The 13,649-nt window shown below is 43.5% G+C and overlaps 2 protein-coding genes across 3 annotated transcripts in view; one reads left to right on the top strand and one right to left on the bottom strand.

Moving 5' to 3' along the window:
- HADHB (hydroxyacyl-CoA dehydrogenase trifunctional multienzyme complex subunit beta) overlaps positions 1 to 3,014 on the bottom strand; it is a 28,061-nt gene extending 25,047 nt beyond the window's left edge. The window contains exon 1 of one of the 2 annotated variants that reach the window (XM_063441941.1): positions 2,949 to 3,014. The gene's annotated coding sequence lies outside the window, so the exon portion shown is untranslated. Of the gene's footprint in view, positions 1 to 2,939 lie in introns of both variants that reach the window. The other variant, XM_063441942.1, reaches the window with a different exon arrangement.
- Positions 3,015 to 3,250: 236 nt separating this feature from the next.
- The window catches only part of HADHA (hydroxyacyl-CoA dehydrogenase trifunctional multienzyme complex subunit alpha), a 31,631-nt gene continuing 21,232 nt past the window's right edge, over positions 3,251 to 13,649 (top strand). Inside the window, exons 1-3 of the mRNA XM_063441940.1 lie at positions 3,251 to 3,330; positions 8,222 to 8,263; positions 8,367 to 8,437. Of these exons, the coding sequence (XP_063298010.1) occupies positions 3,276 to 3,330; positions 8,222 to 8,263; positions 8,367 to 8,437 (168 nt within the window). The 5' untranslated portion in view covers positions 3,251 to 3,275. The remainder of the gene's footprint in view (positions 3,331 to 8,221; positions 8,264 to 8,366; positions 8,438 to 13,649) is intronic.

The following is a 13,649-nucleotide window of genomic DNA, read 5'->3' as shown; positions in this document are numbered from 1 at the left end:
TAGTAACCCGGTATGCAGCGATGCAGAGTATCTCAGTGTATAGTAACCCGGTGTATAGCGAGGCAGGGTATCTCAGTGTATAGTAACCCGGTGTATAGCAATGCGGAGTATCTCAGTATATAGTAACCCGGTGTATAGCAATGCAGAGTATCTCAGTATATAGTAACCCGGTGTATAGCAATGCAGAGTATCTCAGTATATAGTAACCCGGTGTATAGCAATGCAGAGTATCTCAGTATATAGTAACCCGGTGTATAGCAATGCAGAGTATCTCAGTATATAGTAACCCGGTGTATAGCAATGCAGAGTATCTCAGTATATAGTAACCCGGTGTATAGCAATGCAGAGTATCTCAGTATATAGTAACCCGGTGTATAGCAATGCAGAGTATCTCAGTATATAGTAACCCGGTGTATAGCAATGCAGAGTATCTCAGTATATAGTAACCCGGTGTATAGCAATGCAGAGTATCTCAGTATATAGTAACCCGGTGTATAGCAATGCAGAGTATCTCAGTATATAGTAACCCGGTGTATAGCAATGCAGAGTATCTCAGTATATAGTAACCCGGTGTATAGCAATGCAGAGTATCTCAGTATATAGTAACCCGGTGTATAGCAATGCAGAGTATCTCAGTATATAGTAACCCGGTGTATAGCAATGCAGAGTATCTCAGTATATAGTAACCCGGTGTATAGCAATGCAGAGTATCTCAGTATATAGTAACCCGGTGTATAGCAATGCAGAGTATCTCAGTATATAGTAACCCGGTATATAGCGATGCCGAGTATCTCAGTGTGTGTATATATATATATATATATATATATATATATATATATATATATATATATATATATATATATATATATATATATATATATATATCCCAGTGTATAGTCATACCGAGTATCTCAGTATATATATAACCCGGTGTATAGTCATACCGAGTATCTCAGTATATATATAACCCGGTGTATAGTGATAGCGAGTATCTCAGTATATATAACCCGGTGTATAGTGATTACGAGTATCTCAGTATATATAACCCGGTGTATAGTGATAGCGAGTATCTCAGTATATATAACCTGGTGTATAGTGATTACGAGTATCTCAGTGTATTATATTATATTATATTGTAGCATAGTGTATTATATAGTATTAGAGTATATAGTGATGGCGAGTATCTCAGTAGTGATAGCGAGTATCTCAGTATATTTAACCCGGTGTATAGTGATAGTGAGTATATATAACCAGGTGTATAGTGATTACGAGTATCTCAGTGTATTATATTATATTATATTGTAGCATAGTGTATTATATAGTATTAGAGTATATAGTGATGGCGAGTATCTCAGTAGTGATAGCGAGTATCTCAGTGTATATAACCCGGTGTATAGCGATAACGAGTATCTCAGTGTATATAACCCGGTGTATAGTGATAGCGAGTTTCTCAGTGTATATAACCGGGTGTATTGCGATAGCGAGTATCTCAGTATATATAACCCGGTGTATAGTGATAGCGAGTATCTCAGTGTATATAACCCGGTGTATAGTGATAGCGAGTTTCTCAGTGTATATAACCGGGTGTATTGCGATAGCGAGTATCTCAGTATATATAACCCGGTGTATAGTGATAGCGAGTATCTCAGTGTATATATAACCCGGTGTATAGTGATAGCGTGTATCACAGTGTATTATATTATATTGTAGCACACTGTATTATATAGTAACCCGGTGTATAGCGGTGCCGAGTACCTCAGTGTATTGTATTATATTGTAGCATATTATATTATATAGTATTAGAGTATATAGTAACCCGGTATATTATATTATAGTGATAGGGCATTATATTATATTATAGTGATAGTGATAGGGCATTATATTATATTATAGTGATAGTGATAGTGATAGGGCATTATATTATATTATAGTGATAGTGATAGGGCATTATATTATAGTGATAGGGCATTATATTATATTATAGTGATAGTGCATTATATTATATTATAATTATAGTGATAGGGCATGATATTATAGTGATAGGGCATGATATTATATTATAGTGATAGGGCATGATATTATATTATAGTGATAGGGCATGATATTATATTATAGTGATAGTGATAGGGCATGATATTATATTATAGTGATAGTGATAGGGCATGATATTATATTATAGTGATAGTGATAGGGCATGATATTATATTATAGTGATAGTGATAGGGCATGATATTATATTATAGTGATAGTGATAGGGCATGATATTATATTATAGTGATAGTGATAGGGCATGATATTATATTATAGTGATAGTGATAGGGCATGATATTATATTATAGTGATAGTGATAGGGCATGATATTATATTATAGTGATAGGGCATGATATTATATTATAGTGATAGTGCATTATATTATATTATAGTGATAGTGATAGGGCATTATATTACCTATATTATATTATAGGGAGTGATTGTGCATTATATGATAGTGATAGGGCATTATATGATAGTGATAGGGCATTATATTATAATGATAGTGATAGGGCATTATATTATAATGATAGTGATAGGGCATTATATTATAATGATAGTGATAGGGCATTATATTATAATGATAGTGATAGGGCATTATATTATAATGATAGTGATAGGGCATTATATTATAGTGAATAGTGATAGGGCATTATATTAGAATGATAGTGATAGGGCATTATATTAGAATGATAGTGATAGGGCATTATATTATATTATGTGATAGTGGATATTGAAGAGCGATGCGGAGTATCTGCTGTCACTCACCTCACCTCACTCACCTCACTCACCTCACTCACCTCACTCACCTCACTCACCTCACTCACCTCACTCACCTCACTCACCTCACTCACCTCACTCACCTCACTCACCTCACTCACCTCACTCACCTCACTCACCTCACTCACCTCACTCACCTCACTCTCGGCTCTCGGTCTCCGGGTTCTGGCAGCTCCCGTGACGTATCTTTCAGTGTGAGGACCCCTGACTCCGCCCCCCGGGGCTGCCCCCGGCTGTGCCTGTCTCCAGCGGGCTCCGTTATTACGCTGTATCCCGGTATCCCGGGTGTGCGGGCGGCCAGCCGTGCAGCCTGTGTATATACCGGCCATGGGACACCCTCACACGGCCCCGGGCCCCAGACAGGCGGATCTCCCCGCTCAGGCCGTACAGGCAGCCCCCGGGCAGCCCCGCACTCAGATAAGGCCCCCGCAGCCCCGGCGCCTGTCACAGTCACACAGGACAACATGGCGGCGGCGAGACTCATCGGAGTGCTGGCCAGGGTCAGCGGCAACGGGGCAGGTAACGGGGGTAACTGGGGGGCAACAACGGGGCAGGTAACCGGGGCAACAAGACAGACCCCCCCCCCCTCCTCCTGGCAGGTAGAGACAGACCCCCCCCCCCCTCCTCCTGGCAGGTAGAGACAGACCCCCCCTCCTCCTGGCAGGTAGAGACAGACCCCCCCCTCCTCCTGGCAGGTAGAGACAGACCCCCCCTCCCTCCCCTCCTGGCAGGTAGAGACAGACCCCCCCCTCCTCCTGGCAGGTAGAGACAGACCCCCCCTCCTCCTGGCAGGTAGAGACAGACCCCCCCTCCCTCCCCTCCTGGCAGGTAGAGACAGACCCCCCCCCCTCCTGGCAGGTAGAGACAGACCCCCCCCCCTCCTGGCAGGTAGAGACAGACCCCCCCCCCTCCTCCTGGCAGGTAGAGACAGACCCCCCCCCCCCTCCTCCTGGCAGGTAGAGACAGACCCCCCCCCCCTCCTCCTGGCAGGTAGAGACAGACCCCCCCCCTCCTCCTGGCAGGTAGAGACAGACCCCCCCCCCTTCCTCCTGGCAGGTAGAGACAGACCCCCCCCCCTTCCTCCTGGCAGGTAGAGACAGACCCCCCCCCCTTCCTCCTGGCAGGTAGAGACAGACCCCCCCCCCCTTCCTCCTGGCAGGTAGAGACAGACCGCCCCCCCTCCTCCTGGCAGGTAGAGACAGACCCCCCCCCTCCCTCCTGGCAGGTAGAGACAGACCCCCCCCCCTCCCTCCTGGCAGGTAGAGACAGACCCCCCCCCCTCCCTCCTGGCAGGTAGAGACAGACCCCCCCCCCTCCCTCCTGGCAGGTAGAGACAGACCCCCCCCCCTCCCTCCTGGCAGGTAGAGACAGACCCCCCCCCCTTCCTCCTGGCAGGTAGAGACAGACCCCCCCCCCCTTCCTCCTGGCAGGTAGAGACAGACCGCCCCCCCTCCTCCTGGCAGGTAGAGACAGACCCCCCCCCCCTCCTCCTGGCAGGTAGAGACAGACCCCCCCCCCCTCCTCCTGGCAGGTAGAGACAGACCCCCCCCCTCCTCCTGGCAGGTAGAGACAGACCCCCCCCCCTCCTCCTGGCAGGTAGAGACAGACCCCCCCCCTCCTCCTGGCAGGTAGAGACAGACCCCCCCTCCTCCTGGCAGGTAGAGACAGACCCCCCCTTCCTCCTGGCAGGTAGAGACAGACCCCCCCCCCCCCTCCTCCTGGCAGGTAGAGGCAGACCCCCCCCCCTCCTCCTGGCAGGTAGAGGCAGACCCCCTCCTCCTGGCAGGTAGAGGCAGACCCCCTCCTCCTGGCAGGTAGAGGCAGACCCCCTCCTCCTGGCAGGTAGAGGCAGACCCCCTCCTCCTGGCAGGTAGAGGCAGACCCCCTCCTCCTGGCAGGTAGAGGCAGACCCCCCCCCCCCCCTTCCTCCTGGCAGGTAGAGGCAGACCCCCCCCCCCCCCCCCCCCCTTCCTCAGGTAGAGGTACTTCCAGTGGCTATTGCTACTAGGAAGCTTTGTCTTGGTGGCTTTTGCACATGAAAGTAGATCCAGGCCTTCAAATGTAAAAAACGGGATAAAACTTGCATATTAAATTCCACCCTTTGTATATCACTATAATTAATGTTTCCTGATATGTGAATCAAGCTGGCATTTTATTAATGTCTGGCGTGTCATAGATTCAGTGGTAATCCCATTAACCCCGATTCAGGCTAGATATGGTAAATTGAATAGGTCATATGACCTTCAGCATTATTCCTCCATGAAATGAAACCATAGTGGGCTATTAATAAAGCAATCATTCTGTATGTGTTGTCCTCGGCTGACCCCGTCTAGTTAACGTTAAGAATGTGTTTAGAGCTGTCTCAACTCTGCAGACACCTGGGGCTAATTTTAAGAGCTGAGAGATGTGTGTTTTAACTGGCTGCATTGTCCCCTAGATTTCATACGTCATACTTCCATTTCAGAAACGTGTTCATAGTAACACTGGTCTAAGAATCCGACCCTTCTAGTTGTCATTGTATTCAGTTTAGATGTGTCCACTTTGAGATGTCAGCATAAACAAGTCCCATTCGCACCACATTACAAACGTGTGTTATCATTACAGCACTGTTTATAATGACAAGTGTTATTACAGTGGAAGGTGTACAGTAGGGTTAGGAGTTATACTGAGATTCCTCTTGCAGATCTCGGCACTGTACATTTACTGTAGCTATAATGTTCGTTGGCATCTTATAAGCTATTCTCTCTCATACTGGCCTCACCTGTACAATTGATGTTCAGTCTGTCACCAAATCCTGCCAATTCCACCTTTAAAACATTGAGCACCTCCTTCTCTTTATTACGCAAGATGCCACAAAGTAACTTGTTCATGCTCCTGTAATTTCTCACATTAATTATTGTAATTCTCTCCTAACTGGTCTCTCCAGACACCCTGCAGCCTCTGTGCAGTCCGTAACGAATGCTTCAGCCAGGCTTATTTCTCTCCATTCGCTCCTCTCACATCAAACCTCTGTCAGTAGTTACATTAGCTTCCTGCGCCCTACAGCATTTAATTCAAAATTGACACTTGCCTATAAAGCTCTCGACAACTATTGCTCGTTAATGAAGACCAGGAAAAGGCAGAAATGTTAAATAACTATATTTTTCTTCAGTATATATTAATGAGGATCCCATGGCAAGAGATATGCAATTGATTGCCGCAAAAAACGTCCAGATAACTTGTGATCAGATGACTCGAGACAAGGTGCTGCAGCAGTTAAAGAAAATTAATGTAAATACAGCTCCCGGGCCTGACTGTATTTACCCACAAGTACTTAAGGAGCGAAGTGGGGAAATAAGTGAACCTCTGTATTTAGAGGACCACTACAGGCTCCCAGACCACTTCAGCACAGTGAAGTGGTCTGGGTGCCAGGTCCCTCTAGTTTGAACTTTGCAGCTGTAAACATAGCAGTTTCAGAGAAACTCCCCGACAGCCTGATTGATCCAAGGAGATATCTGATTGCCATTTTTGGGTCAAGAAGGAATTTTTGTCCTAGTTTTTTGCAAAATTGGAAGCACTTCAGACTGGGTTTTTTCCTTTTCTTTTGGATCAACAGAAAAAAATATGTGAGGAAGGCTGAACTTGATGGACGCAAGTCTCTTTTCAGCTCTGTAACTATGTAATATGTAACCATGCCCCCCACCCCACACACATTTCTTTACTAATTCATAGTTACACCTCTTCTGAACGATTTCATTATGTCAGTGACCTTCTCCTGTCCGCTGCTCATACCTACACTGCTAAGTCCTACAGCACTTGTCTCGGGCAGCCCCTCTCCTATAAAAACCTCCTGTCTCCCCCTAGTCTTCAATATTCTTAAACCCATCTTTACAGGATAGTCTGTGGACTTTACCGGTCATTCCTCAAACCTATCTCTTACTCTATCCACTTAATGTGTCCATACGCTATCCTCGTCTTCCAATTCCGCAGCTGTCCTAGACGAGCTTCTCATTGTATATTTATGCCTCACCATCTGTACATTTTGTCAAACGTGTATTGGTTTGCTGTTAAATCTCCTCCTCTAGAATAAAAAGCGATGTGGAATAAGTTGAGGCTAAATAAACATCAATCTAACTTTATTTAAAGCATCCCTTGCCTTCTTACTGTTGGTGTATCTAGACCATCAAGGATATCATTTTCTCTTTTCTCTTATTTTTCCTGATACATGCTAAATCCTAGTGTTTAATTGCACTTATTGTTCACTATTCTTGTGAACCGGAATTGGCGAGTATTTTTTTAAATTGACTTCTCAATCAACACACTAATCTTTTCTTTTCTTGTTATACTGTGTCGTGTGTATGACACATTAAACTATCTGATATTTAAAGTTAAACCCGATGTACTGTTTTGGGCCCAAACACAGCTGTAAAGACTGCAATGTTACTTCAGGCAAGTGCAAAATCCTGTATTACTATAGTATAGCGATTGTCACGCTGTATAATGTGGATTATCTGTTACTGTCAGCACAGTTTCTTTAAGCCCTCTTTTACTGTGCGACTGTTGTCAGACTGCCCTGTGTGTGTGTCACCTTGTTCATGTATGTAGGACAAAGGTTGCCGATTACAAGATTAGCAATGTAGGCCAAAGTTCCCATGTCTGCAGGCAGCGGGCTAGTTATGTGAGGTGTGCGTCTTTAATAAATCTTACTGCAAGGAAGCATCTCTCCTGCTACCTAGAGGAGGAGGAGGTGTGTGTGTGTGTGTGTGTGTGTGTGTATATATATATATATATATATATATATATATATATATATATATATATATATATATATATATATATATATAATGCAAGAGTTATTTAATCTCATACAGGTCATCATTGCCCACCAGGTCGGCAGCCAAGAGGTTCAATGATTGAGTACAGGACACACCTGTGAGTGGATTACAAGGGGTGTCCATCTTCTAGTTTCCGCTTCTAATAACTATTTATAATTTGGTTTTCCGCTACTTTCTATGTCCATTCTCTTCTAGTTTATTTACACTGTTCCGTGTCTTCAGTTTTACGATTTGCGTGTTTTTCTGCAGTACGTGTTTGTTTTCAGCTTTTATTCCCTCTTCCTCTCATAGTATAAAATCCGTAATGTGTGCACATTATGCCGTATATGGAGAGTACATATGACACGCCTGTATTCTGCATTCCTGGCTGTAATATTTGGATATGTAACTGTCCTGCACTAAAGACAAACCACACTGAGGTCTCTCTATGGCCATGCATTGCAGATACTATGAATGGATTTAACAGTGTAGTTGGGCGGAAGCCATTTAGGGCAGTACATATACTGCTAAGGTGATTCTACAGCTGTATTCTAAAAGTGCAAGCCAAGTTATTTCATCCCATCAGGTTACGTAACATTATCATCTTTCTTCCACAGGTTACACTTGCAGACAGCTCTCAACGACTTCTTCAGTATTGTGTAAGTAACACACGGCCCCACACCCTGCTCTGTACCTGCTACTGTTAAGCTTCTGCATGTAACGCCTTTTTATATATTTATTTTTTCTGTATTGTCTCCTTAGCACGAACACATGTAAATTATGAACTTAAAGAAGATGTGGCCGTCGTTCACTTTAACACCCCAAATTCGAAGGTGAGCCTTTGGTGTTTTGGTGACATCGTCTGTTAGCAGATTTTAGCTGACATTGCCTAGCTCAGTGTTAGCCTTCCCATATCATTTGCTCAATATAAGTTTGTTCACATCACTACAAGCATAAGCACACACCTCAAACTGGAACACAAATTATCGCAAAATAAAGACTATTAAATCATCTCCCAAGATTAAAATCACCCGGTCCTTCAAAAAATGTAATCTTGAATCCTTTCTTAATGACTTCAAGAACCTCCCATGGCACAGATTAAACATTATCCCAGATCTAGACTGTGCTGTTGAATTCTTTCAGTCTGAACTCCTACAAATTTGGAAATTGCATGCCCCGCTGCGTAAGGTGAGGGTAAAAGGAGCACATATGAACTGGATCACAGCTGACCTCATCCAAATGGACCACAAAGAATCCCGAAACTAGTATAAGTCCAAGCATACTGGCTCTATGAATGATCACTGTGCGTATAGACAATGGCGGAATATATGCACAAAACAAACAAAATTGGCCAAGGCCCAATATGTCTGTGAAAATCTAAACAATAACATCTCAAACCCCAGAAACTTTTGGAAAGTCATAAATAAACTACAAACTCCCCCTAACCACTGCCAACCCTCCACTGTCAACGTGGATAACCAAACCCTGCAACTTCCCTTAGATGTAGCAAATGCTTTTAACAATTATTTTGTCGGATGCTCTACTTCCCTGATCGCCAAGCTAATAAATGGCACGCATCCTGAAACTACAAATGTGGATCAGGTCTCACTAAATTTGCAAAGTCCCAATATAGACAAGTTTAATTTTAGACCTGTACCTATTGGTGTCGTTCAAAACACCTAAATAATCTAAAAATGAAAAACCAGTCTGGACCTGATCAAATCCCAGCAATGCTGTTGAAGCTCAGTGCGCCGGAAACTGCTAAACCTGTCGCAACCCTAATTAACGAATCCTTGGTGTCTGGATACATACCCAAACTTTGGAAGACAGCGAGAGTAGTGCCTATCCATAAAAGTGGTGTCAGTACTTTGGTTTCTAACTATCGCCCAATATCATTGCTCCCGGTATTGTCAAAAATCTTAGAAAAATGTGTCCATAAGCAACTATCTGAGTATTACCAACAATCTAACTATCTGACCCCTGATCAATCGGGCTTTCGCCAGAATCACTCCACTACAACTGCCCTCTTAAAAGTTTGCAATGACATCCAAACTGGCATGGAACAAGGTGACCTAACTGGAGCTATTTTCCTTGATTTTTGCCTTTGACACAGTAGACCATGACATTCTACTGCACAAACTCAAAAACTCTGGTATTGGTGATTGTTCGGTAACCTGGTTTCGATCGTATGTATCGGATCACTTGCAATATGTGTCTTTCTGACAGCGACTCCCTCCCTCTCCCAGTCACGTGTGGTGTTCCCCAAAGGTTCCATTCTCGGCCCTCTATTTACATTATTTATAAATGATCTGCCTAATGTCTGCAAATCCAATCTACCGCAGCTTGAGGCTGTGCTCCAAGACCAGTTTACAGCGGTAGAAAAGTGGATCACAAAAAACAAACTCTTCCTAAACACTGACAAAACTGTCACAATGATCTTTGGAACAATACCTAAATTACACAACTTACACAATTCCCACCTATCCAAACAAAATCAAATGGCATACTGACCGCAGTTCACTCTTTCAAATACTTGGGTATGATATTAGACCCCACTTTATCTTTTGGCCTCCACATAGAAAAACTTGCATCTAAACTTTATCCAAAACTAGGTGCCCTGTACAGAAACAAATCCTGCCTAAGCCCTACAGTAAATGAGAAGATTGTACAGCAAATGCTGATGCCAATCATTGATTATGGGGATGTAGTATCTGCATCGCAATCCCACATTAATAAACTCAATACATTGTATAACTCGCTCTGCCGATTTGTGCTACAATGTAATTACAGGACCCACCATTGTGACAATGCTAAAATAATTAACTGGCTGTCACTGGAATCCAGACGCATCCTTCATCTTTCCAGCCTTGTGTTTAAGAGCTTTTCTGGGAAACTCCCACCCTACCTGAGTAAAATGCTCTCCTCAGCTTTTCCCACCTCCGATCCAGTTCAAGCACTTTATTGAGTCTACCTCAATACAAAAAGAAAGCGGCTCGATCCTCCTCCTACAGAGCGCCGCAATTGTGGAACGACCTCCCGCACAATTTAAAATCTTCCCCAAGCCTAGAGTTCTTTAACCCCTTAACGACGTTCAACGGAAATTTTCCGTAAAGGCAAACCTACCCTTAAGGACGCTTGACGGAAAATTTCCGTCAATTACTAAAGTTATAGCCAGATCGCCGCGATCATGGGGTTAAAGGGAAACTCCAGTGCCAGGTATACGATCCGTTTTCCGGGCACTGGAGGGTCCCTCTCCCTCCCACCCCCCAATCCCCAGTTGCTGAAGGGGTGAAAACCCCTTCAGTGACTTACCAGAGGCAGCGACATGTCCCACGTCGCTGCTTCTTCCTCCCCCGCCGCTCCTCCTTCTGCTTACGTCGGCCGGTGGGCGAGACTGATCCCGCCCACCGGCCGAGGAGACCTAATGCGCATGCAAATGAATTTCAATGCTTCCCTATGGGGAATAGAGCGACGCTGGAGGTCCTCACACAGCGTGAGGACGTCCAGCGACGCTCTAGCACAGAAAACCTGTGCTATAGAGCAGGAAGTTCCCTCTAGTGGCTGTCTAATAGACAGCCACTAGGGGAGGACTTAACCCTGCAAGGTAATTATTGCAATAATTACACTTGCAGGGTTAAGGGTAGTGGGAGTTGGCACCCAGACCACTCCAATGGGCAGAAGTGGTCTGGGTGCCTGGAGTGTCCCTTTAACGCTGTTGCTGGGTGCCTTGGCGTTTGAGGAAGCCCAGCAACAGCCAATAGCGCTATCCCAGCACATGTGATCGCTGTGACAGCCAGTCACAGCGATCACAGTGCAGCTGGGACTTCTGATCCTCCTCCCTCCACCTCTGTGTGTGATTAGAAGTGGAGAGAGACGGATCTTTTGAAACTTTGTGTCCCTGACAGAGACAAAGTGTTTAAAAGGTTAAAAAAAAAAAACCTTTTACAAATAACAAGGGGTTAACCCTTTGATCACTGACGGCAGTGATCACAATACTGATCACAGTACTTTACTGCGATTTTTTTTTTTTTTTTTTTTTTTTTTTTTTTTTTTAACCCTCAGGGGTTAAATTTTTTTATTTTTTTTATACTCTTTTCAGTTAATTAGTTAGCTGGGGTGGATTGAAGCTAGGGGGAATTGGGGAATCTAGCATTACTGTCGCTAGGAAGCTGAAAAGTTTTAGAAAGTTATTAAAAGGTTATAAAAGTATAAAAAACAGGAGGGGAAAAAAGTTTATTTTAAGTCAAAGCATTTCTGCTTTGCTAGGTGTAAGCACAAGTCTTTAGCGGTGATCTGATTTCTGTTTTTACCCACAGGGGTTCATATTATTATTATTATTATTTTTTTTTTTTTAGAAGTTTTAGAAAGATTTTAAGACTTTAAAAAAAAAAAAAGTGGGGAAAAAAAGTTCAGAAACCAAAAAAGTAAAAAAAAGTTATTTAGTTAAAGTTAATTTTAAGCTTTCACCATGCTTAGGTTTAGTGCCGAGGAGGCATATAATATATTGGCAACCGACACTGCCTCAGAGTGCAGAGGGGGACTATGTGCCAGACACAGATGAAGAAAGTGACAATACCCCTGGCACTGCTCCTGGTGTTGAGAACTGGGTGCCCCCTAACAATTTTGTCCCTGACATCCCTCTGTTCACTGCGACTCCTGGTATTCAGGGAGACATGGCCAGCTATAGCTCCCAGGATTTTATGGATCTGTTCCTTGGGGATGATTTTTTAGGGCAGATAGTTACAGACAAATATTTATGCAGCGCAGTATCTGGAACAAAATGCAGCAAGTCACCTTGCCACAAAAGGGAGCTGGTACCCCACCAGTGTGCCAGAGTTAAAACAGTTCTGGGCACTAAACATGCTAAGGGGAATTATAAAAAAAGCCCAGCATCCGAATTTACTGGTCCAAAAATCCAGTATGCAATACTCCCATTTTCTCTCAGACCATGAGTAGGCCCAGATAGGAATCAATACTGCGTTTTCTGCACTTCAATGATAATTCGAAGTGTCACCCCAAAGATCATCTGACAGCGGATTCAGAGGTGACAGACAGTGCCTCAGAGTTTGACCCAAAAGGGGACATGGACCCAGCATGAAAATTCAAAGTTTGAAACAAACCTGAAATGGCAGAGTCTCAGATTTGCCCCTTCAACATCCACATATACCTGGGAAAGGTACACACGGGGGTATTGCTGTACTCCAACAACATAGCGGAGTGACATATGAAGCGTTATACTGCCGTAGCACATCTAAGGATTGCAAACTATGCAGTAAAATCTCAGTGTGTGTCAAAAAGGCAGAGAAAATGCTTACTGCTACTACTAGACCTGGTACTCACTAGCGAAAAAATGACCCCACCCTAAGGTATAAAATGGGCCTTTTGAAATACCTTGGGGTGTCTTCTTTAAAAAAAAAAAAAATGGTAGGCTTTTGTGGGGGAAGTTTGAATCAACAACCTGCTATTAGACCCCAAAATGAGTCATAAACCTATGAAATTTATCTCTCAAAATTCTACTGTACTGGCAGTGTAGCTTCAGGAAATACGGCCAAAGGCATACATTGGGGGGTATCGTTTTACTCACAGTAGATAGCTCAGCATAATTTGGGTTGTTTGATCATATTGGAACATATCAAATATACAAAATGTCCAGCAAAAATTTAACGCACAAGTTAAAACTGCGAAAAAAAATTTTTTTTACCACAAACTTTGACATATAATGGTGAAAAAATGGCGACCTGTTAAGGCACAATATATGCCATATGAGATGCCCTGGAGTGTCTACTTTCACAAATGGTAGGCCTTTTTGCGGTTATTGAAACAGTCAAACTGCTATAATGGCCCAAATTGAAACATAAGTCCTGCAAATCCGTCTCTCAAAATTCTACTCTAAAAACTGAAATGGTCAGGTCTCCTTTATGGCACTGTGGCGTCATGAAATAGTGTCGAAGGCATACATTGGGGGTATTATTTTACTCAGAAGACTTAGCTGAGCATAATTAGGGGTGTTTGATCATAGTAGACCATAACAAATATACAAAATGC

The sequence above is a fragment of the Pelobates fuscus genome, chromosome 2 (genome assembly GCF_036172605.1).
Source record: "Pelobates fuscus isolate aPelFus1 chromosome 2, aPelFus1.pri, whole genome shotgun sequence".
Taxonomy (NCBI): Eukaryota; Metazoa; Chordata; class Amphibia; order Anura; family Pelobatidae; genus Pelobates; species Pelobates fuscus.
Note: the sequence above shows the minus strand (reverse complement) of the source record. Positions and strands in the feature narration are given on the sequence as shown.